This window comes from Raphanus sativus, chromosome 9, assembly GCF_000801105.2.
Source record: "Raphanus sativus cultivar WK10039 chromosome 9, ASM80110v3, whole genome shotgun sequence".
In the NCBI taxonomy this organism is placed as follows: Eukaryota; Viridiplantae; Streptophyta; class Magnoliopsida; order Brassicales; family Brassicaceae; genus Raphanus; species Raphanus sativus.
The window spans coordinates 31,979,124-32,003,547 of NC_079519.1; the positions used below are offsets into that span (position 1 = coordinate 31,979,124).

At 31.2% G+C, this 24,424-nt stretch overlaps 3 protein-coding genes across 3 annotated transcripts; 2 read left to right on the plus strand and 1 right to left on the minus strand.

Annotated features, from left to right (window-relative positions):
* Positions 1 to 7,475: 7,475 nt before the first annotated feature.
* On the plus strand, positions 7,476 to 8,662 carry LOC108825966 (transcription factor PRE5). The gene is made up of 2 exons (XM_018599331.2): positions 7,476 to 8,143; positions 8,404 to 8,662. Exons 1-2 carry the CDS (start codon positions 8,018 to 8,020, stop codon positions 8,554 to 8,556), a joined length of 279 nt encoding a protein of 92 aa, XP_018454833.1. The 5' UTR covers positions 7,476 to 8,017; the 3' UTR covers positions 8,557 to 8,662.
* A 5,608-nt stretch (positions 8,663 to 14,270) lies between these two features.
* LOC108827133 (uncharacterized protein At3g28850-like) lies at positions 14,271 to 16,247 on the minus strand. Its single transcript, XM_018600487.2, has one exon. The coding sequence runs from the start codon at positions 15,768 to 15,770 to the stop codon at positions 14,478 to 14,480; it is 1,293 nt and encodes a 430-aa protein (XP_018455989.2). The 5' UTR covers positions 15,771 to 16,247; the 3' UTR covers positions 14,271 to 14,477.
* Positions 16,248 to 20,066: 3,819 nt separating this feature from the next.
* LOC108827167 (cell wall protein DAN4-like) lies at positions 20,067 to 23,531 on the plus strand. The gene is made up of 3 exons (XM_018600517.2): positions 20,067 to 21,733; positions 21,896 to 22,777; positions 22,885 to 23,531. The coding sequence occupies exons 1-3, from the start codon at positions 21,386 to 21,388 to the stop codon at positions 23,221 to 23,223; spliced, it is 1,569 nt and encodes a 522-aa protein (XP_018456019.1). The 5' UTR covers positions 20,067 to 21,385; the 3' UTR covers positions 23,224 to 23,531.
* The last annotated feature ends 893 nt before the right edge of the window (positions 23,532 to 24,424 follow it).

Here is a 24,424-nt window from a genome sequence, read left to right on the forward strand (position 1 = left end):
TGTTCGTTTGCTCATATAGATACTCATCTGGATGAAAATGCAAATCAACATTCGTTTACTACATTATAATATAACATCGTTGCATTTTTAAAAATTAACCTCCAATTGTATTTTTAAAATTCACCTCAAATTCAAACGAAAGTGAATTTTCATAGTGCATCTAGGTGAAGATGTATTTAGCTCAGTCCAAAATGATAAGTGTCAAAATAACCTTTTAAAACAATAATATTCTTTTTCAAATTCAAAAAATATGTAAATGTATTATTCTCAAAATTGAAAAACATTTCCCGTCAAAACATTAAAATTTTATTTTTCTGCTAAATCCATAAAAATACATTTTTCCGTCTAAATTATAAAAACAATTTTTTTGGTAAAACCGCAAAAATGCATTCTTCCGTCAAAACGGTAAAAAGAAACATTTTCCTGTCAAAGCCGTAAAACGTTAAATCTGTAAAAAATACATTTTCTCGTCAAGATCGTAAAAAGTTTTCTTTGCCCCAACACCGTTAAAATGTATTTTTCGTCACAACTGCAAAATGCACGTAAAAATCGTTAAAATGCATTTTTCGTCAAAACCGCAAAAATATTTTTTTCCCAAAACCTTTAAATCGTTATTTTATCATTTTAGTAATAAATTCATCCGGATATAGATGTAAGTTCAAACAAAAAAAAAGAAAACGAACGTAGTTGCATTTAGATTATTTATCTTGATACATAGACAAAATACAAAAAGAAAATCCAAATGGAACATCTGGATAATGCATCTAAATGGAATATCTCGATGTATCTTTTAGATATACAAACGAACATGGTCTAGTTAATTAGTAAAACTGGTTGGACATGTTGGGAGTGGTTTGAACTTGATCAGGCATAGTTTGATCCGGTCAAGTGGTCTTAGAGTGAGTCCACGAGTGACATATCATGTACAAATATACGATTACATTATTTTCTAAAATAGATTGGTGCAGCTAATCAATGTTTAATACTCAAACTGAAAGTGAACTCTAGAGGGCTCAGGAACACGCAAGATTTGGAGAACTCACCACTAACCCAAGAGTTACTTGCTCCAAAAAGGATATTGTAGATTTATTTTCCAATAGTTGGGGTGTTGAAAAGGTTAGGATGAAATCGCTCATTTCAGTTTCATTATTCTTTTCTGGTGTGTGTGGATATTAAATTCAAAAATTATAAGAAAATTAAACAAACTAAAGATTCCACTTTCTTATTGTAGTTATAATTTTTATCTCTTCAGTCTGATTATTCTATATGTTGGATCTCTCTGCTTTTATTTGCTTTGTATGTGGTTTTCTAAAATCCCCCTTTAAGATAAAGACCACTTTCTTATTGTAATTATAGTTTTTATTTTCTAATTATTTTGACAACTATAGGTATGAATGTTTGAATTTGGATGATGGCACATGGATAACAATAACACAGACTATATTATATTGCTTTCTCATAGTCCAGATACTTGGATTTTCTAAGTTTATGGGTTGTTAATTGCAGTTTAAAAATTATTCTAATCAAATTTCAATACAAATGTGAAATGATTAACTAGAAAAAGAAGGATAAACTAGAAGATATTCGTATAGATATTTACATATACATCACATAGAACTAAAAGCATCTCACGCGAAACTAATGAACACCTCATGAAAAGCTGAATTAAGTTATGAATTTTATGGAAGTGTTAGGGTTATCATTACAACTCCAAAATGATTTCAAATATAAAACTTTTAAATAAAGAAATAGATTGAACGTGAAGCAGCATTGGGAATAAGTTGCATGTCCCCATTTAATAACTGACACCTCAGGTGTCCCGTACCGGTATGTGTCCGATTTACAGTAGTATGTGCGTATTTTCAGTTTTGTATATGTCGTCTATGCACATACTATTGTAAATTGAACACCTACCGGTACTGAAAATACAGTAGTATGTGCGTATTTTCAGTTTTGTATATTTAATCCAGTATAAAATATACACTACTATAAAGTTCAAAAAGAAAAAACATAACATTTAAAGTTTACGTAGTATTTTTGAATTTTTATGTAGTTTGCTATGAAATATGCACTATTACAAAATTAAAGAAGAAATAGATACGATGAATAAAATTTGTATTGAAATAGTCACTAATTCCGCAAATGCATATTCCTAAAGAAACGTGAGATATAACGAACTAAATGTGACAAAAAAACGAACTAAATGTGAAGTGTTATGATCCCACATTTAACGTTTGAATAAACAAATACTAATGTATAACAGGTTTGAACTAATCCCTTTACTGTTAAATAAATTTAAATTTTGGATGCAAAAAGAATAAATACTTTAAGAAAAAGCATCATGCATATTATGAAATTAAAAAAATACAAAAAAAGAAATTTTTAAAAATATTTATCTTTTTTTTCTTATTCAATTTTTTTTCTTAGTTATTCGTTTGATACATAACAAAATCCAAGTTTAACTAACCGGGCTTCGTAGCCTGGTGGTAATGGAACCTCGGCTGAGGTGTCCGCCACCCAGCTTCGAAACCCGGCCACAGCGATTTAACATCCTTACTGCTGGGGCGCTGGACCTCTTCGGGGGATATTTGGGAAAGTGGCTGCCCAGACACCAGAGATATCAAAAAAAAAAAAAAATCCAAGTTTAACTGTTTCTTTGCACCATTCTATTTCCTCTGGGCTTCAAATAAACCTTTAGTCAAACAAACCATTTATACAAGGGGATTTTCAATGAAAAAAGAGTTTTTTTTGTCAGCTGTGCATTTATACTACGCTAAGTGGTGGTCATACGAGTTGATTCTTCGAAGAACATTTTCGTCTAACCAGATCTGAGATATATGATGAAGAATATAAAATTTTGGTCTTTGTTTCTTTGCTAACGTATTTGCCCGGCCATTTATATTCGAAGAATATGAAACATGCTCACAACCTTGAAATCTTCTTTAAATTTCTTGAACACCTCGATCTGTGTTGCGAGTATTGGTCAATTTAATGGATTTATTGTCATGTCCATTAGATCTAGCAGGTATGTCTTGAACTGTATCGAAAATCTATATTATTATTTGTGAAGTAAAATTTTGGATTCGAGCTCTCACGTTAAAAGTTAGAGTGGTTAATATCGTTTATACTCTTAATGAATAAAATATATAAATTAATTGCAAAATAAAAACGAATTTAAATGATTAAAAACAATAATAACAATAATAAGAAGAATTATCTGAAATCTAATATATATTAAAAATAAAATATGATATAAACACATATATATTGTGTTGTTATCTGAAATTATCTTTTAATAATAAATTAAACTAAAATAAAACAGAAAACACATAACTAAAGATTAATCAAGAAAAATTATCAATTTTATAAAACTGAAAAGATAACATTTAGTTTATAATACTATGTTCAAAGCGATTTTCTTTCTCTCACGTTAAAAGTTATAACATTTAAAATCTTCATTATCCTTAATTCATAATTAGATTAGATTTGTTAATATAGAATTACTCACAAATTTAAAACGAATTTCATTAATTTGATTCTCATCATTATCTACAAAATTATATATTATGTGATCCAATAATATTTACATAAAAATATTTTTAAAATAAATATAAATCCATGTATATAGTTTTATGAATATACGAATATTTTCAAATTGTTTACATAATAAATATTATTGTATATAAAATTAATATTTAATTAATTATTAAATATATCAAAGGCATGAAAATAATTTATTTTAATAGTTCTCGAATTGATAATATATTTATTTATTAATTTGTAAAATTATTAAGCCCGCAACTGCGGTCAAAACACCTAGTATCTAGTAAATTACATCATGCAGACGAACATAAAACAATATGGCCCTGCGCCAGAAAATGAAATAAACGAATCGAAAATTAGCCTACTTTCAAATAAGGTCTCAGGAATGGGCCTTATATGGGCTTTTATTTTCTGGAATAGCTAAGATATGCTGCAGCCCAAGTGAAAAGAGTTTCAATAACCAAAAAAATTCGAACCAAACCGAGGCTTATGAAGTTTGGTTCTGCTTCAGTCTGATCGGCCGGGTTGATAAATGAAATGGACTCGGTTCTCGGCTAAACGAAGGTCTCAGGAATGGGCCTTATATGGGCTTTTATTTTCTGGAATAGCTAAGATATGCTGCAGCCCAAGTGAAAAGAGTTTCAATAACAAAAAAAATTCGAACCAAACCGAGGCTTATGAAGTTTGGTTCTGCTTCAGTCTGATCGGCTGGGTTGATAAATGCAATGGACTCGGTTCTCGGCTAACCGGAAGCTTAAACCTTAAAATAAATTCGCCATTTCTTCTTTAAATGATGTCATCGTCATCGACATGCTATCATTTTCACCGTCTAACCTTCTCAACCGAACTTCTCCTTCTGATTTCTTTGTCGCTATGTCAAGTCATTGTCGTTTTCCCCTGTAACGATACTCTAAAATAACCGTCGACATCATCGAGAAAACTCCCAAACATAACCAGACCCATACTAAGTTCTTAATCCCTTTCTCGTTTCTCTTATGCGTGACAAATATTTTTTCATTTGGTCTAATGCGTGACAATTTTTGCAAGGCTTTGTCCACCTTTTCCGTGTATCCACAACGTTTATTTCTTTACGTATATGAGTCTTCCATGATCGGGAAGGTTAATATTTAAATACTCGAAGCTATTTGCTTACTAACCATATGATCACTACATAATTATTCTGTGCATTGGCTTCATTCACATAAATATCACCGTAAAATATTTTTATATAGATCATCTATCTTTCCAATACTCCACCTTAAACATAGTTGATTCTTTCTGCAAGTCTTTCTTAATAATAATTGAAAATAAAGTATTTTTGTGATATGTTACAAAAAAGTATTTTTTTGTGTGATATAAATAGCAAAATTAAATTTTCGACTTTTTAACATTCACCACCATATGATACAAGTTAGTATGTTACAATACTATTGTAATTTATGGATTCAGCATCCATATTACTATCCCGATACTTCACCGCGTACAAAAGTGTCGGTAATAAAACTCGATTACGTTATACCATAAAGTTTTTAGTTGTTACAATTCAACGTTGGTAAAAAGATGTTGGTGTAAGGAATTAAAGCAATTAGAAATTGGTAAATTGACCAATCGGTTTGTGAGAAAAGCTATAGGTAGGTGAAGTGTGCTTAAACATCATTAAGTATTCTGTCGGCCTATAATATCATTTCTTATACAGTATTCTTCTATTTATAACTCATAAGGCAAAAACCTTATAAGAAAGTCAAGACGTATTGATGACTCGTCTAAATCACTATTATAACACGCTGTTTGTTATAGTTAAGAATTTTAACACAATCGCAAGCTTAAACTACGACGTTGATTCCGCAGCGTAAACCTAACTATACCAAAAATTTCAACTATTCAAATTAGAAAATACTGTATATAGCTGCATACGAAAATTGAATTATTGCATATGGCTGCCTTTTCTCATCATTTGTTAATTAATTAATATTTGAAAATCTTATTTTGTTACATTATGTTTGAATAGGCCAAAGCTGATCGGAAAAATCTAAAGAGATCGTTGGACATGAAAACACTGTGGAGCCTAAGCGACCTAACATTTAGTACGTGAAACCCACATGGACTAACATGTTACATCTCCCTGCAACTAATTATATATATATATATATATATACACACACGCATAGTGTCTACATTTATCTGCATTATTTTTTCAAAAGAATAGAGTGAGATTTACAAAAAAAGTTATTCGGAAGAAGAGGTGGAATATTCAACACAAATCTGGCTGCCTCAACCAAATCCAAAAGCTATAGAAATAATGGCGAAATATTATTTTAAGAAACAAATTCAAGCTTGAAGGAAAAGAGCCAAACCAGACTAACATATTTTCTATGTATTTAAAGATTATAATCGTAATAACTCTCTGAAATTCATTTACGTGCTCAAAAATAAGTAGACTATAGTTATTTTAGTTATCTTTAGTCAATTAAAATGTGTTTGATAAGTTCATCAATAGAGAATGAAACAACCATACTAATATAAATTAACCATTGTGATGTGAAACGTAGCCAAGCAATGCTTTGAAATCACATAGTTTGGTGTCCCCATGAAGAACCATAAATGAATCAATAATTAGTATGTAAATGTTGCTTGACATGTTTCTCTCATCAAGCCATGTCATAATCTATTTAAAATGTGAAAATGTGGAAATTTAGAAATTAGAAAGATGGCTTAAGATGTTCATTCTCCCTTCTACTATTTCAATTAAGGAAATTTTTATTTGTTTATTTTCTTTTTACCTTATGTTAGCATAGGTTCTAAAATGTCCATTGGTAATTTTTAAACTAGAAGATAAACTATAATCTATTAATAAGTACGAACTTCTCCCTAACTTAAATTTGTAACAGTAATTTGGAAGATGTGTTGCTTTTGCTGGGAATGTATATCCCCAAACCATTGATCTTGGAGAAGAAAACATGGTTCAGTTGAATAAAATTTATAATCAATGGGAATTAATTAGTCACTTTTTCTAATTTGTTGATACTTTTGTATGTTATGTAAACAATGCACACACAAAGGACGTAATTAAGTACATTGTGTCCCCGTGGTAATCATGATTAAGAATCTAATTAGGAGGCATAATCCGAGATCTTAAGCAACTATATGGGACATGTATGCCGTTTAGCATCAAGTGTACTAAATCTCAAGCTTCCGAAACAGAGGAGTTAAATTAGGGAGAAGACGAACTTATCATGACTACTTTTTTGAGTAATTAGTTTCAAGGCCGAAGCAAGTCCACGCTTGATCCTCTTTTTGATGTTAACGCGTCAGCAATTCGATTCAGCAAACATTGATACACACAACGCATACGAAAATGATCTATATTCTTTTTTTTTTTGAAGATGATCAGCTATGAACTTTTTAGATTATTCACTAGCTCTAATTCTTGATACTAATACAATGTGGAAATTTAGTAAATAGTAGTGGAAATGAATATAGAAAGTCAATGTCATCACATGGTATTGCCTTTTAGCGACATGCACATAAAGGGCCACATTGTTAGCTCAACATGGAACACTTCTCTTAAATCCCACTTCAACTTCAATAGCAGCTTTGGGAACACACAACTTTTTCATATCTTTCTCTATTTAAAATCCAAACCCTCCTCCATTATTCAATAGTTATATATATAATAGCTTCAGTTATCAATATTTTTACTAGTTTTGTGTTTACAAACAATATTTAAAAATTGACAGTGATCAACTCTCCATAAATTTTACTGTAACTTAGCTATGGTTTTCTGTTATAGATAACAAAACATGTTGCAATCTGGATAATTTACAAGTAAGTTGTGATATTTTCATAGATAAATGTATATCAGAAAACACTCATATATTTGGTAAGAGATAAATATGTCACTATTATACACCACTATATGCATAAACTATTGCATGGTACAAGTCGGTAAAAAAAATAATTAGTGATCTTAATATTACATATATTTTTCACATCTACCCTCTAGGTGACTATATATACACGAGATAAAAGTTTTCTAAATTATTTTAAACGATATCGGTTAGAGGTTATCAAATCTATTTCTCTCATATACATCATTGTCTAGGTTTATTTCTCTCTTCTCTCTCATCCCCTTTCCTGTGGTCCTCGGCCTATTTAAGTCCCTCTTATCACTTTCTCAGTTTCTTTATATCTCCAAGTGTCTTTACACAATACTTCCTTACATTTCATTTTTGTTATCTTTCTGCTTCCACACCTTCAACAAAATATAAAACTCATGGAATAAACATAAACCCTCAAGATCTACTGGCTATATAGACTCCCATTTTTTTTTCACAAACTTAACTCGCTTATTAAGTATTATAGCCTTTTTGTCTCTCGTACTCCTCCAGAGAAAGAGAGAAAGTACACAGCTTAAGTTTCACTTTCTTGCGACATAGTAGTGTTACAACTAAGCAACAAGTAAAATCCTACAAAAATGTCTAACAGAAGATCAAGACAATCTTCAAGTACTCTGAGGATCTCCGATGACCAGATGATCGACCTAGTAAGTAAGCTCCGTCTTCTTTTGCCTGAGATTCGTGAACGGCGCCGTTCTGATAAGGTAATACATAACATCAATTTCGTCCGACCTCTTTATATATAGTTCATTTTCCCCTTTTGAAAAGGAAGAAAATTTACCTTTTTCGTTAGAAACGAAAAAAGGTGGAAAACAAAATTAATCAAATTAAACGTCGAAACTTTTGACTGCTTCCAACATACTTTTTCCTATTTTGACTAAATGAAAACGTCTAAAAGTCATGTTTGCGCGATATTGGTACATGTATGTGGTCTTGATTATGTTTGCGCATAATATAATATTAGGTGTCAGCATCGAAGGTACTACAAGAAACATGCAACTACATAAGAAAGCTGCATAGAGAAGTTGACAATCTCAGTGACCGTTTGTCCCAGCTGCTCGACTCGGTTGATGAAGATAGTCAAGAAGCTGCCGTCATTAGAAGCTTACTTATGTAACCTTCCAATATAATGATTTATTACAATTTAATATTATTTATATTAAGTTATACTGTAATATGTCGATCGTCCTTAATATATTATCAAGAGACGTGTTTTTAATGAGGTTCCGAATTTTGGTCCAGCAGTTACATTAACTAGAGTCTGATTATGTTCTGTGGGTGTGCTTCCAAAATATCGAACATTGAGGTGTCCGAACTCGACTGTGTCAGTCAGAAAATAGAAGGAAATGCAGAATGAATAAATACTGAATAATCCATTGTACTATTTTTTATTCGTAATGGATAAATCGATCTCTTATCAAAATACTTGAAATTTTTAAAATTCATTACTAACAAATATATGTATATACCTTATCCGGTTAAGAGCATTTCCAATGTAAAACTTCATTTTTTTCTCCATAATAGAGTAAAAGTGATTATGGAGTAAAAATCCTCCAAACTTACTTCATTTCTTATTCCATAATGGAACAATGAACAAACAAAAATTAATAAGTCCATTTATAGAGTAAATTTTGCAATGGAATAGAAAATAGAGTGAAATTGTAGCATTTTTTACTCCATAATCAATTTTATTTTATTTTGGAGGAGAAAATAGAATGGAGTTGGAGATGTCTTAATATAAGATATATATATATATATATTATTTATTGGGTATGCACCAGCTCATAATCTATTGCATTTCTATAAGGACAAGATTTAGGTTCACCCCCTATGGTGAACCTTTAAATTCACCACATCATTTATGACCAATAAAAATGACATGTAAATAATTAAATAAAACATATTAAATTTATTTTAAAATAGTTAAAAAGAATAATGACATTTTTAAACCACAAATCTTAATTTCTAAACCCTAAACATTAATTTCTAAATCTAAACCTATACCCTAAATCAAAATTCTATACCCTAAACCCAAATCCTAGACCCTGATCCCAAACCCAAATTCTAAACCCTAAACCCAAACCCAAATTCTAAACCCTAAATCCAAATCATAAATCTTAAATCTAAACCAAGTATCCTAAACCCAAATCGTAAACCCTAAACCCAAACCTTATACCCTAAACCCAAATTCTATACCCTAAACCCAAATCGTAAACCCTAAATCCAAACCGTATATCCTAAACCCAAATCTTAGACCTTAAATCCAAACCGTAAACCCTAAAATTTAAATTTAAATTTAAATTTAGGGTTTACGGTTTGGATTTAAGATCTAGGATTTGGGTTTAGGGTATACGATTTGGATTTTGGGAATTTAAATTTTAGGGTTTACGGTTTAGATTTAAGGTCTAAGATTTGGGTTTAGGGTATACGATTTGGATTTAGGGTTTAGGATTTAGGATTTGGATTTAGGGTATTAGATTTAGATTTAAGGTTTATGGTTTGGGTTTAGGGTTTAAGATTTGGGTTTAGGGTATAGGATTTTTGTTTAGGGTATAGAGTTTGGATTTAGAAATTAGTATTTAGGGTTTAAAAATTAAGATTTGTGGTTTAGAATTGACATTATTCTTTTTTAATTATTTTAAAATAAATTTATAATGTTTTATTTAATTATCTACATGTCATTTTTATTGGTCATAAATGGTGTGGTGAATCTAAAGGTTCACCATAAGGGGTGAACCTAAGTCTTGTCCTTTCTATAAATGCGCACTATGCATATGACGTTGACGAAGTAATGAGAGGTATCTACATTTAAAGATGACATTTAAATATATTGAACCAAATGAGTATGAATATATAAACGTCCGACAAATCTATTTGGAAAAACTTTGGTTTTGTGGGTATGAGAAATGTCCCGTGACGAGATATCAGTTTGCTGAGAGATTCATTACTTTTTCTTAAAAAGATATTACAATCAAGTAAATTTCATTCCAGCAGTTTTCACACAACAATATTTTTTTTTGTAAAAAAAATTCTTAACATTTGCGGGTGGGAGGATTCGAACCTGGGTTGGGCACCAACCAAACCTATGTTCCAACCACTGTGCTACGTTATCATTAAATTTCGACATCGTTGATAATTTTTTTTCACTTTCGACAAACAACTGTTAAAGTCTTAAAAGATAAAAAAGCGTTTTAGAAACCAATTAATACTCATCTTCACAAGAAAATAGAGAATATTGCTTAAAAAGAAAAAAAACACTTACCTATTGCCCCCTTAAATCATCTTAGGGGTTCTTTACCCGCTTAGAATTAGTATTAACTAAAACTTTGATCCGCGTCTCCAAGCGGATTTTTAATTTAATTTGTGTTTAACATAAATTCATAAACTGTTGGTTTTATAAAAAAAATTCATGTATATTTTTCCTGTTTTGTCATTTACATATAGAGTATAATATAGATGTTGGATTACTACATTTTTTGGTAATTGTACTGTTTATTTACTAACCTGTTATTTTTTATTAATTTATTTTAAAATGAAACAACATACTAATTTTTTAATCTTTTGCATTAATTTTCTGTGAATTATTATTATTTATGTTAGTTTTTCTAAATTGAACTCTCGGAATTTTTATATTCGACTAAACTAAATAAAGTAATATGATATTTAATTTTTTTTATAATATATATTATATATTTCAATTTTTATTTTTATTTTCACTACAAAGAAACAACAACCATTGTAAATAATTAATTTAATTGATTTTGAATGCAGTGGAGAATCTGTAAATAAAAAGAATACAAAATGAAATAATTAATTTATTGTAAATACAATGGCTAAATTTATAACTAAAAAAATATTTAGTCTGTTATCTATATTTCCAAATAATTCTTATTTATCATGTTATTAATGTATCCAAATAATACGATAAGGTACTTTGTTTTAATAATATAGATGCTAACTCATTCTAACCTTTTAATTATAAAATATAGAATATTTTGTAAATGTATTTCTAATGTTGAAGAACATTTCTTAATTTTCACCTGTTCTGGTAAAAATAATCGAAATCCAATTTAATAAAAATAATTTACTATGTGTTCATTGTGTTGCTAGGATTTGGACCTTCCCATCGATATATAATATTAATTCAGATATGTATGATTTCGAGGGAATGATGAGATTATCTGTTTAAAAAACAGATAACTTCCGTGGAAAGATTTACATGGAAATCATATAATTAAAATTAAATATTTAAATTTTATTTTTAATTGCTAAATTACTCTGAAATGACTTACACTGAAATCGTCTAACTAAATGTAATATTTAATTTTATTTTTCTGAATTACGATTTCTATGTAAGTCATCTAGAAAAATTAATTTTCTGACATAATTCAGTCAATTTCAAAACTAGCATGTTTATCTTTGAAGACTTGTCGAGAAATTTCTAAATTTTGAGATTTTTTTCAAAAACAAAAATAGGCCATTTTTTACAAAATAAGACTTCTACGTAAGTTTGCTTTGCTGTAGAATAAACTTCTTTGCAAGTCTTCACTTGAAACTTTTCAATTGCAGAAATGACCTAAATAAAAGAAGTCTTTTAAAAAACTTTTATGGAAGTATTCTACGTCAATGTTTGATAAACTTTCATTTTTTATAACTATAAAAGGTTAAACATTTTCTTGTTAATTCATGTATATTAGTCAATATTTGGATTACTAAATGAAATTGATAATTTAATTGATGATAATTATGAATTTACCAATATTCATGTTTACTAAAGTTTCCAGCTAATAAGAGAAGATCTCCCGAGAAATCTTCTACGTTAATTTTTGTATAACTTGTATTTTTAAAAGTGTTAAGTAACTTCAAAATATGTAAAACTCGTATTTTAAAAATATATTTTCTCACTTAGTTTTACTAAATTCAACTAAATTTTTCAACACAAACTTGTAAAATTGTGATATGTTTTGATTAGTTACTATTGTTTGTTTTCATCTCTTAAATATTATTGTTATATTGACCAAAGATGTTTTTTTGTTATATTAGATATGAGACTAGAGATCATTTCTCCACATAGCTAAGACATATAATATAAGTCTTTACATGCAATCTCTTTCGTTATTGTGTTTCTTACATTCAAAGTAAAGACTTATATTGATAAGAAGTTGTTTATAAAACTTATATTTTATCAGAGTATTGGAGATCCAAAGATGAGAAGAAGTACCCAATGAACATTGTGTTTTGAATCTGAAGGGCATTGAAGTTTCTTATTTCATTGATTTATAAAGGTGTAAAACACGTTGTCAACCAAAAAACACTCAAGCTTCACCCATGGACAAAAAAGAAAAATTATTTCTGAAATCCAAGGAACACTTGTTAGTGGTTTTCTCACGGAAACAAAAGCTAAACTACATCATCTCAATGTTATCGGACCTGACCCGTCTCAAAATGTTAACCCCATATCCCTCAAAATTTGTCTAGTTAACTTGAAACTGAGAAGAGTATACTGCACCCACTAAGTTTCTGATGACCAAAACCGGCATCTGCTTTTTATCAAAGTGGATCATCTTCGAACATCTTTAACGCACGTATTTATGGGGAGTGGTTTACCAAAAAATTAATAAAAATATGAGGTGAGTCCCAATCAATTGAAACAACCAACTCTTTTGTGGCTTATATAAACTACGATCTTGGATGGTTTTTCAACAATACGCGGTTCCCACTGACACGTGGTGACTCGCGATTGGTTAGTTTTTAGTTTTTTTTTTTTTAATCACACAAAAAAAAATTAAAAAAAGAATAAAAAATTTTAAGCACCTCTCTCCTAAACCACTTGGGTTAATGATGCTCTTAATATGCCTTCAATAACCATAATATATAATTCTCCAAAAAAGACATGCAGTTAATGCCTATGTTGCTGGAAGTTCCCTAACATATTTCACACTCGATTTTTTCAATATGATTTGGAGCTTTTGGTAACGTTCTAGTATTGATTGCACTTACGATTGAGTTGGCTGTTCAATACTTCACTAGTGATTGCAAATTTCGCTTCTTCCCTTACCGTGTAAGCTTCACACTGTTCTTGATATGCTTCAAAGTTAGTCATGTATTTCCTTATTTTCATTATAAAATTGGTGGGCCGGACCTAGCCCCAGCGGACTGTTCGCAGTCTTAACTCTTAACAGTCTCAGCAGGCTTTAGTGGGTACGAATTGAATTCATAACGGGCTGAGTTGTAAACGGGCTGGGCCGACTAGAAAAGCTAATTAAATTAACAATATACAAGCTAAAGCTAAAGAAAGCAAAACACACCAACCAAGAACAAGAAGACTATTAGCACCTAAGCTAAACTGAACTAGCAAGACGAATGGCAAACCGCAGTGGTCAAACTAAGAGATCTTGGCTAATCCGTGAGTCCGGACTCGGTAGAAACCTGCTTGCTCAAAGCCCGTCTCCATGTAAGCTTTGAGTTATCAAAAATACTATAGGATAATCGAATCATGTCTGAAATGTTCAAAATTTCGTTATATGATTAAATTTTTCATCTTGGACCTGACTACTAAAATCAGCCTTCTGCTTGATCCTCGGATCTTCACAACTCAACAATCTACCTTAAACAAACAGACCTACTTTTTGTTTTCAACTATGCTTTATCAATGACGACTATTATTCAAACATAGCATAAGAGTTTGACATTCTGACAAAAGAAAAAGCATAAGAACTTGACTTTGAAAGATTCTTTTTTTTTCTCCGGTCATATTTTGTAAGCTGACTTTTATTCCTCTACTCCCACTACCTTTTCAAAATTTATCCAACATGTAAAGCATGAATGAAATTTCAAAGAACAAACAACAATTTTTTTTTCTGTCAACAGAATAAACAAAAATTTACACTTGAAAATACAACCCTTTTTCACAATAGAAAACCTCTTTTATGTACAACAAAATCTGTAGAGGCAAGAAAAACCCTCAAGCGACTCAAAACTCCAATGTAGTAAAGCAAACAAGAACAAGAGGAACGTTTTCCCTTTTTGTGTATATGTTCAAACACAACAAAGAGGACATCTAACGAGTCCGTTCTCATTACAATCAGGACAAGTTTGAAACCCATACTCTCTTCCTTCCTTTACACTCCCATCATCTTCTTCATCGTCTTCATCTTCATCCTCATCTTCATAGTACACTTTACAGCTCCCTGAACATGTCTCACACGGCACAAACCTTACATCTCCACAAGCCTCACATTCTAGCCCATTACCATCTCTGTTTTCTTCCACCCTCTCGCAGCCTTGTAGAAGCTTCTCAAGCTTCCCATCTTCATTCAACTTTCGAATCTCCTCAGCTCCTCCAATATACTTCCTCCCCAAGAAAACTCTAGGCAAGGTGATCCCAACACCATTGTTGAATTTATCACCTAGCAGCTCCTTAAGCTCGTCTTTAAAACCCGAGTGCATCGATACATCTCGCTCATCCACTCTAATTCCAAGGCTCTTTAGTATAATTCTAACGTCACAGCTTTCTTCATATGTCTTCCTTATACCTCTAAGGCTTGTGAAGTAGAGTATCACCTTGTCTTTACCAATAGTTTCACCCAAAGCTTCCTCCTCTTCTTCTTCATCATCAGAGAACTTGAACTGTGGATTCAACTTCAAATCATGAACGGAAATGTGGAAAGGATGATCAGCAGGGAGTTCTTGGAGAGACTTCCTGAATGAAGAAATGATCTCAGGATCGAAATCGTCGAGCCCTTCTTGCTCCATCTGAAGCCACAATGGCTTTAGATCACCATTCGACTTGGGACGTCGTTCACTATCACCACCACGAGCAACTTCAAAGGAGAAGCTCGTAACGTGGTTTGGTGAACGAAGAGGGCTACTCATATCTTCAAGCCCATCCATCATCTCCCACGTATTGATCGTCTCCGGCTCACCCGGAGGCGTCAATATAGGAGTCTTGGGCACAATCTTGGGGATCTTCTCGCTCATCATACTTGACCATACTTTAGCTTCCATAAGCTTAGCCTGCATTTCCAAACTCAACATCTCCTTGTCGGGCCTCTCTCTGACTTCCTTAGGACCAAACCCATCTCCGGTTTGGTCGGCGGCGGCAAGCTTCCCGCTGAAGTCTAGCAAGTCTTTGTGGTTTTGTCCGAAAGAGTAGTCGCATAGCTTGAGAGATCCGAAGCTGGAGGAACTGAGAGCGACCATGTGGGGACTATCGTCGAAGCGTTGCGATGGGTGGTGCACAGATTTGCTTCGCTGAATGTCTACCGGAGAATATCCTCTCCGGCAATGGACGCATTTCTTACGGTGGTGCTTCGAGCTCGCACAGCCCATGATAATCGATAAAACAGAATTATAAAAAAAAAGAAAAGATTTTTTGGGAATGAAAATTGAAATAATGAAACTTGGAGACAAGGGTTTGGGGAAATCAATGAGATATATCGAGATTTGTGAAAAAAAAAAGATGAAAGAGAGATCGTAACGACTTACGAGCAAAGAATAATGAAAAAAAAAAACAGAGGACCGAAACAGAGTAACCAAAACAGAGGATTAGAACAACGGAAAATGAATTCTTGTGAGGAGCAACCAGGGATGATTTATCAAAGCTAGCCAGAGGACACGGCCATCATCATTGTCGAGAGTCTTCTTCTGGTTCGTATTAAGAGGCCTCCGTCGTCTGGTTCCAAAATCTCTCTTCCTGAAAAGTCGCAAGAGAAAGGAGAAAGAATGTCGAGTTTTAGAAAATGAAACAAGAATTTTTCAGAGATGTTTGATTATATTTATAAAAGTCTACATAAACATCTTTTGCCATTTGGGAGTAATTTCTTTACATTGACTCCTTCTACCTTCTAGTCGTCCCCTTCAAGCGCGCGTGAGGCAGGCTACTTTTCGGATATAACTTTTTTTTAAAAGATTATTACTTAAAATAAGGAAGCTGTTCAAAATAAATAAAAAAATAAGGAATAATATCTACAGTTTTTTTTTGTGGCCTGTTATTTAATTTCATTGTCTTTTTTTGTATGGAAAATTTTACTTTCTATGAAAATTTAATTTATTAGTTCATTCTACTAACCAAACATGATTTCATTCTTTACATTGTTTTACTATTTTGAAAGAATCAAAAGAATTGTTGATAAGCTTTACATTGTTTTATTTTTATTTACTAAATTTAATTAGGTTATTGATAAAAACAAATTACTTCATACTAAATATACTATTAGAATGCAAAACTATTTTTGTATCATGAAATCTGCAGAACACAAATTCTGATACTTTGAAAACTGTCTCTGAAAAGCTCAAAAACATTTTCCGAAGAATTAAGAAACATGAATGGGTTCAGACGAATTGAGAAGAAACGAACTGTAATCATTATTGTATGGTATGGTGGAGATCATTTAAATCATTCAGAACATGTTTATGAACTCAAGAGTTCTTAATCCGATTTAAGTCCTTGGATGGACAATTGTTCCTAAGCCCTTCAGAAAATATTTTTTTTTAGAATAAAATTCCATTGTGAAGGGTTAAGAATTCTTTTGGAAGGGTTTAGAATTGTTTTCTCAAGCGTTTAAAATTCATTTCTCGTAATTCATTTGTGTAGGATTCATAATTATTTTCTTAAGGGTTCAAAATATCTTTATGAAGAGTTCAGAAACAATTTATAAATCTTTCTGAGACTGTTTATGAATTTTTTTAACATATTAATAATTAATTCTAATCAGTGGGTTTATTAAGTCTTTGCGACTTATGTATGTTTATGACCAATTTAGAACGGGAGTAATAATTCTTTTTTGAAAGAATTAGAAGTTTCATTATGAAACCTATGGAAAATGAGTCTCTGATACTTTAAAAAATCATGTCTAAAATGCTTAGAAACATTTTCTATAGGGTTCAGAAACATAAATGGATTCAGACGAATGGAGAAGAAACTAACTGCAATCATTATTGCAAGGTATGGCGGAGATTATTTAAAATCATTTAGAACATGTTTATGTACCCTTCAAGAATTCTTAATCTATTTAAACCCTTGGATAACTGTTTCTGAACTCTTCAAATTTTTTTTTTCAGAATAAAATTTCAGTGTGAAGAGTTAATAATTCCTTTTTAAATGGTTCAAAATTTTGTTTCTTAAACATTCCTAATTTCTTTCTCACAATTCAATTTTGTAGGATTCAAAATACCTTTTTTCAAGGGTTCAGAATTTCTTAGGGTTCAGACCAATTTATAAATCTTTTTGAGAATTTTTATCAATTTTTATCACATAAGAATATATTAATAACTTATTCTAATCAGTGAGTTGTTAAGTTTTTTTGTGAGTTATACATGTTTGTGAGCCTTTAGAACATATTAATAATTTGTTCTCAGAAGAATTAAATGTATTATGAAATCTACAGGAAAGAAATTAAGATACTTTGAAAATTGTGTCTGAAATGCTTATAAACATTTTCTGAAGGGTTCAGAAACATGAACGGCTTAGACGAATTGAAAAAAAAACAACTCAATCATTATTCCATGATATGGTGGAGATCATTTTAAACCAATCAGAACATGTTTATGTACCCTTCAAGAGTTCTTAATCTATTTTAAGCCTTTGGACAAATGTTTCTAAGCCCTTCAAAATATTTTTTTTTCAGAATAAATTTCCGTTGTAAAGGGTTAAGAATTTCATTCTAAAGGGTTAAGAATTCCTTTTTGAATGATTCAAAATTCTTTTCCGAAGCTTTTAGAATTTCTTTCTCATAGTTATTTTGTGTAAGATTCAAAATTGTTTCCTCAAGGGTTTAAAATTTCTTTATGAAGGGTTCAGAAAAAGTTATAAATCTTTTCAGATACTATTATTAATTTTTAACATATTAATATATTAATAACTAATTCTAATCATTTAATCCTTTAACAAACAAAAAAAACTAATTCTAATCAGTGGGTTTGTTAAGCTTTTGTGAGTTATTTTCGAAGGAATTAGAATTAGTATTATGAACTCTACAGAAAAGAGTTATGATACTTTGAAAACCCGTTTCTAAAATGCTCAGAAACATTTTCTCAAGGATTCAGAAACATGATTATCTTCATCTCTACCATCTTTTCACTGGATAAGTGAACCGTCTTACCCCTTGTCTTTTTTAAGGAGTGTTTTCCTTTCAAACGTTAAATGTTTATCTATATTTATAACTATTTTGTGTACCGGTTCATTTGGAGCCCGAAAAATGCATTTGAGTTTGTCATGATGATATTTCGAAGTTCATATTGGGAGCTAACTTCACAATTTAAAGTAACTATTCTCAAATTTCTGGCCGTGAATTTTGTTTTGATGCATTTGAGTTTTATTCTAGATTTACTGTCTCTCATTCTATCTTATATATGATGTATTGTTATATGTTTGTGCAGTTTTTTCATAACCCCATATCCCATTATAGCCCGTATGTTTGAGCTCTTTAATCAAAATAGTGTTCCAAAAATATATAAAATTTTATATTTGGCATATAAGAAAAGGAATGCATATTAGTATTTAACAATTCAGTTCAAACAGGCCGGCATTATTAGAGCACCTCTACCGTGAGGGTCTAAAAGAAGTTTTTAGTATTTAAAATAAATAAAAATTCACAAATTAAGAGGGAAAACACACAAAATTCTTCTTTTACAACTTTTTAGGATCGGTTTATTAGTTCTAAAACACAGTTGTTGTTCATATCACGTTTCAACAGCATTTAGAAAACTAAAGTTACTAAAATAGTAATTTTTTTCTTTTACATACCCGCAAAGTTTAGCCGACAATGGTGTTCTTAACGAGTCACCTTGGAACTTCTTGAGTGGGGATCTTCTTTGTATCGATAAAATCTTTTGGATAACAGTTGATAGAAATCAAATGGTCGAAAAAAGTTATTTGCACAGGCATTTAAAACCAAAAGAAAAAAGTTAGAAACATTAAGGTTCTGAAACATATGACGAGTAAAAGTTCTGAAACATAAATGTTACATAATACAGCTAGTTAGAAGTTTATTATACACAATCGTATTTAAGAGTTCATATTAATTGTATGTAATTGGATAACTTGATAACCAGTCTAACCCGTACTCATATGATAAAAGTGGCATCCTAATCTAATAGGAGCACTAACATAACAATAGTTGGAAGGTTTTTACTCGTTTCAATTCAAGTTACGTGCTATTTGTTATAAGAATATATACACACTAGATGATAACCCGCGCCTTACGCAGAATGAACTTTTTTTAAATATATTGTATCTAAATAAATAATACATTTTTTTGTTATCAATAATTTTTTTTACATTTGATTAGGGATGACATGTGGGTAGATATCATTTGGTTTGGTTAGGTTCGGTTTGGATCTTTGCAAATTTGGTTCGAATCTTTATATGTTCAGTTTGGTCTTAGATTCAGATAACCCATTTAATTTTTTAAAAACTTAAAGTTCATATATACTTTAAATTTCTCAAAACATAAAAATAAAAATAATATGTTACATATAAATTTGAATAATGTATACCAAAATACTTAAATTTAACATAAAAATTGGTTTAACTTAAATATTTGGATAGAAAATGAATAGATATTTTCAGTATTTTGGTATTTTGAGTAATGTTTAGTTATTTTAAATATATATTTTTTACTATTTTTATATATTTCTAAATATTTTGGACAATTTAAAAACATCTTAAGTATTTTGTATATTTCTTTTAGATATTAATTTTTTAAATAATATATTTAAGTATATAAATTTGGTTCGAATATACTCGGATACCCAAAATATTTTGGTCCGAATCGGGTTCGGTTCTGGTTTTTAGATACCAAAATTTTAAACATGTTCAGATATCTAACCAAATTGATTAAAGTTCTATACTATTTTCTAGATTGGATTTGGTTCGGTTATTTGGATTCAGATTTTTTCCCAACCATATATTTTTTATTGTAACCAAATTTTAAATGAAAGTGACGATGGTTCATACTGATTTTGGGTATGCAACAATTTTTAAACCAAAACACTTTCTTTTATGTACTTGATTTATTTAGTTAATCATTAAAAAATGTTCAAGACCCATTAAAAACGATAGGCTGAACTGAAAAAAAGTTACCATTGATCACAAAATTTTCAATGTGAGGCTTGTACAATTTTTAGTAATTTATAATCGTTTTAAAAAATTCGAAATACAACATATAAGAAAAAATATAATTTTTTTTATTATATGCTTAATGTGATTGTTTAATTTATTTTAACAAATAAAATTAAACGAAAAGTATAGAGGATAAAAAATTATTATCAAATCTTTATTATTCATAATCATTAATGGTGATATATATGTCAATCATATTAGGAAGTTCCGTAGCTTTTATTTAAGGAAACAATAGAGAATATTCTTTTGTATATTAATAATTGATTTAATAATTATTTAATAAAAACTATAATATATGTGTAGATGGACCAACTTATTTCTCTAACAATCCTCAGAATAATTCTCATGATGACACGTGGCTACCAAACAATGTTTCAATGTTCCAGGATTACTATATAGGGGATATATATTATTATTACTAGTAGAAAATTTCTTCTGTAACAATCGCATGCTGGGTGTGAGTCGTGCGAGGAAGAACTGAATAAGTCAAGAGCTTAAACAAGCAAGAGCAAAACTTTAGTAGGTATTGTTTTTGCACACTGTTGAACTAATCAATTTCTCAAGTATATTACAATTTGATCATTCTAAATATATATTGAATGAAGAGAAACGCGGAGAACAACATAAATTCATAAAACTAATCCACGATATATATGCTAGCGACCTTAAACTAATCCACAATATTCTCCGTTGCACTTAAAATAGATTTCTCAAACCATCTATATAAACCCAACTCTCCAAGAAACTAAAATCATCAAAAACTCAAAAAAGAAAGAAAAAACATTTATATTACAAAAAAAAGGAAAAAGAAATAAGCAAAAAAATGGCTAATAATAAAAGCGTACTAGCATTATGTCTGCTGTTTCTAGTGGCATCAAGTGTGATCTACGAGGCGCAAGGAACGTTCTTGTTAAAGATGTACTTGAGGAGGAAGTTTTTTAAAAGGGCAATGCAGTTTACACCTTTCGCATGCAAAGGTATGATATTTATGTTGCACAGGCTTCAAGGTGGATGTCCCGCGACTAAGGGGTTCAAGACTTTCTTTTCACTGTTCATATCTTACGTGAACTTTATCAAAACGGCAACGGTTTCTAAAACAACCAATACTGAGCTAACAACAAGATGTGACGGCCTCGCCAAGGCTATATCTGTATTGACTGGTGCTAACAAAGTAAGTACCAATTACCATAGCCCTGAGATAATTTTTTTTTTTTCTTTTTTCTTAAATTTTAGGAGCCATATGCAAATGTTTTACTCGCCTATGCATAAATAATATTTTTACGCAAGTAATGAGATTCTATAATTTTTCTTACTGATCTTTGTTGTTGAACAGGTGAGTACAGATTTCAGAGAGACCATGTTGTCAATGGGAAAGACTTTGATTGAGCAGAAGAAAGCTGGTGCAGTGCCTGTAACACCTCAGCAAAGGAAAATGTTGATCGTGTCTTTGGTGCAATGGACTAGAACAGTCGTTACAGTTGTGAAAACGGCCGTGGAGACAGCAGGAAAATCGATTGATACATCGAATCTCGGGCTTGACGTTGATGTTAATGATATTATTGGAGGTCAAACACCCACAACACCCACAACACCCACAACACCCACAACGCCCACAACACCCACAACACCCACTACACCCACAACACCCTCTACACCCACAACACCTACAACACCCTCTACACCCACTAGCTCAACTCCTACACCCACAACACCTACGACACCCTCTACACCCACTAGTTCAACTCCTACACCCACTACACCCACAACACCTACAACACCCTCTACACCCACTAGTTCAACTCCTACACCCACAACACCCTCTACACCGACTAGTTCAACCCCTACACCCACAACACCCAGCACACCCAGCACACCCAGCACACCCAGTACACCAAGTACACCCACAACACCTACTAGCTCAACTCCTTCTGCTGGTTCTACGACCACACAATCAGCTACCTCATCAACCGCATCAGCGAAACAAGTCGAGACTCAAACATCCCAAGAAGTAATGTCCTTCATATCAGAACTCGAGAAGAAGTATGCAGGAAAGGCAGAACTCAACACCTTCTTCCAGAAACTCAAGTCTTCCATGTCTGCCACATCAAAGATCGCTACCACGGACGAAAAAACCTTCGAATCTGGGGTGAAAACTGCTGCTGGAACACTAAATGAAGCGGCAGAATCTGTTACTGAAAAATTAGGCACAGCAGAGGTACGTAGGAGACAAAATATATATATATATATATGTTTCCAATTCTCATATGTCTTATTAATTTGATCAAAAATAAACTCTTTTTCTTCTTCTTTGTGGTGCACTAGACCAAGCAGAAGATAGAATCTTCCCAACAACAGTTGATGCAGACATTCGAAGAGCTAAAAGAAGTCAACAGTAAAATAGTGAGTGAGAGTAAAGGCCAGACAGTGTCCTCCACACAACAGTCAGAACTTAAGCAGACGCTCACTAAATGGGAACAAGTCACCACCCAGTTTGTGGAGACTGCTGTTTCTTCTAGTTCAGCTTCAGCTTCATCTTCCACTCAGTCTCAGAAATCTCAGCAGTCTCAACAGTCCCTTCAGTCCCAACAGTCTCAGCAGTCTCTGCAGTCAGTGCAGACACAGCAGGGCAGTACCCTGAAGGCTCAGACTCAGACCAATTGAGATACACTAATGCGCCGCAAATCATCAAGAGAGACAAACTAGTACCGCCAAATATGATAATTAGTAGCTAAGTAGATGTTTTTTGTTTGGTTTTCAATAAAACTAAGATCGGTGTAGGCAATAGATGTCTACCTTTAGACCGACGTATGCAAATAATAACTTTGTAAGCAATAAAGATAGACTGTATGCTCGCTTTTTATGTTTTACATAGAGAAGTAAGCAAGACCCATTAAAGGGATTTTGAATAATTTTCTTCTTGTTTCTATATTAAATTAAATAAAAAAATTATTCTTTATGATCAGAGTTGTTTCTTGGAGACTTGTGATTACAAATTTTAATGCGGAAACGATTAAAAAAGTCTTATATTAATTTTATTTTAGTCTAAGATAATATTATTTTCTTACATTATAGTATGATAACCAAAAAAACAAATAATTTATTTTTGTAATGTTGAATCTTGAATGTTAAAAAACTATAAAACAAATAATAAAAGTTAGTTACAATTTATTCAGTCACTAATGAAAAGTTAACGCATGTCATTTAAATGAATAACTAGATTTTGACCCGCGCTTTCAAAGCGCGGGTTTATGTTTGGTGAAATAATCACATTTATATAATCCGTCTTGTATATGTATTTATATAATCCGTCTCATATATGTATTTTATATCCAGATTTATGTTCGGTAAAACTATATTATACATGTATTTTTAGGTTTTTAATTTTGAATTAGATATTTTAAATATAAATCAATATAACAGTTTTATAGTTTTGATCGGTGTTTTGAAATTCGACTGAGACCTGCGGTTGAACGGATTACCGGTTGATCAAAGATAAATTCAGTTCGGGTTTGAAAAAAAAAAAATTTAAAAATCCAATAAAAACTACTAAAATCGAAATCTGGTTACCGGTTGATTCACTGGTTGAACCAATAAACAATTTTTATTTTTTATAAATAATTTTTGTTAGATAGTTTCGATTATATTTAGGAAAAAGCGGTTTAAAAGCAAACCATTATATAGTTTGAGAAAAAACGATGCAGTTTCAAACATGTCCGGTTGGAAAAATATTAAAATGATGCAGTATCAAACACGGAATAATCACATACCAAAATTGAATTAGGAAACCGGTGGTTAATGACAAACCAAAAACAATTAAAAAAGAAACCAATGCAGAATGTCCAAAACGTCATTAATGAATACA

Coding starts and splice junctions, on each gene's coding strand:
- LOC108825966 (XM_018599331.2), top strand. CDS start 8,018: ATGTCTAACAGAAGATCAAGACAATCTTCAAGTACTCTGAGGATCTCC. Junction 8,144..8,403: donor AACGGCGCCGTTCTGATAAG/GTAATACATAAC, acceptor ATATAATATTAG/GTGTCAGCATCGAAGGTACT.
- LOC108827133 (XM_018600487.2), bottom strand. CDS start 15,770: ATGGGCTGTGCGAGCTCGAAGCACCACCGTAAGAAATGCGTCCATTGC.
- LOC108827167 (XM_018600517.2), top strand. CDS start 21,386: ATGGCTAATAATAAAAGCGTACTAGCATTATGTCTGCTGTTTCTAGTG. Junction 21,734..21,895: donor TATTGACTGGTGCTAACAAA/GTAAGTACCAAT, acceptor GTTGTTGAACAG/GTGAGTACAGATTTCAGAGA. Junction 22,778..22,884: donor AAAAATTAGGCACAGCAGAG/GTACGTAGGAGA, acceptor GTGGTGCACTAG/ACCAAGCAGAAGATAGAATC.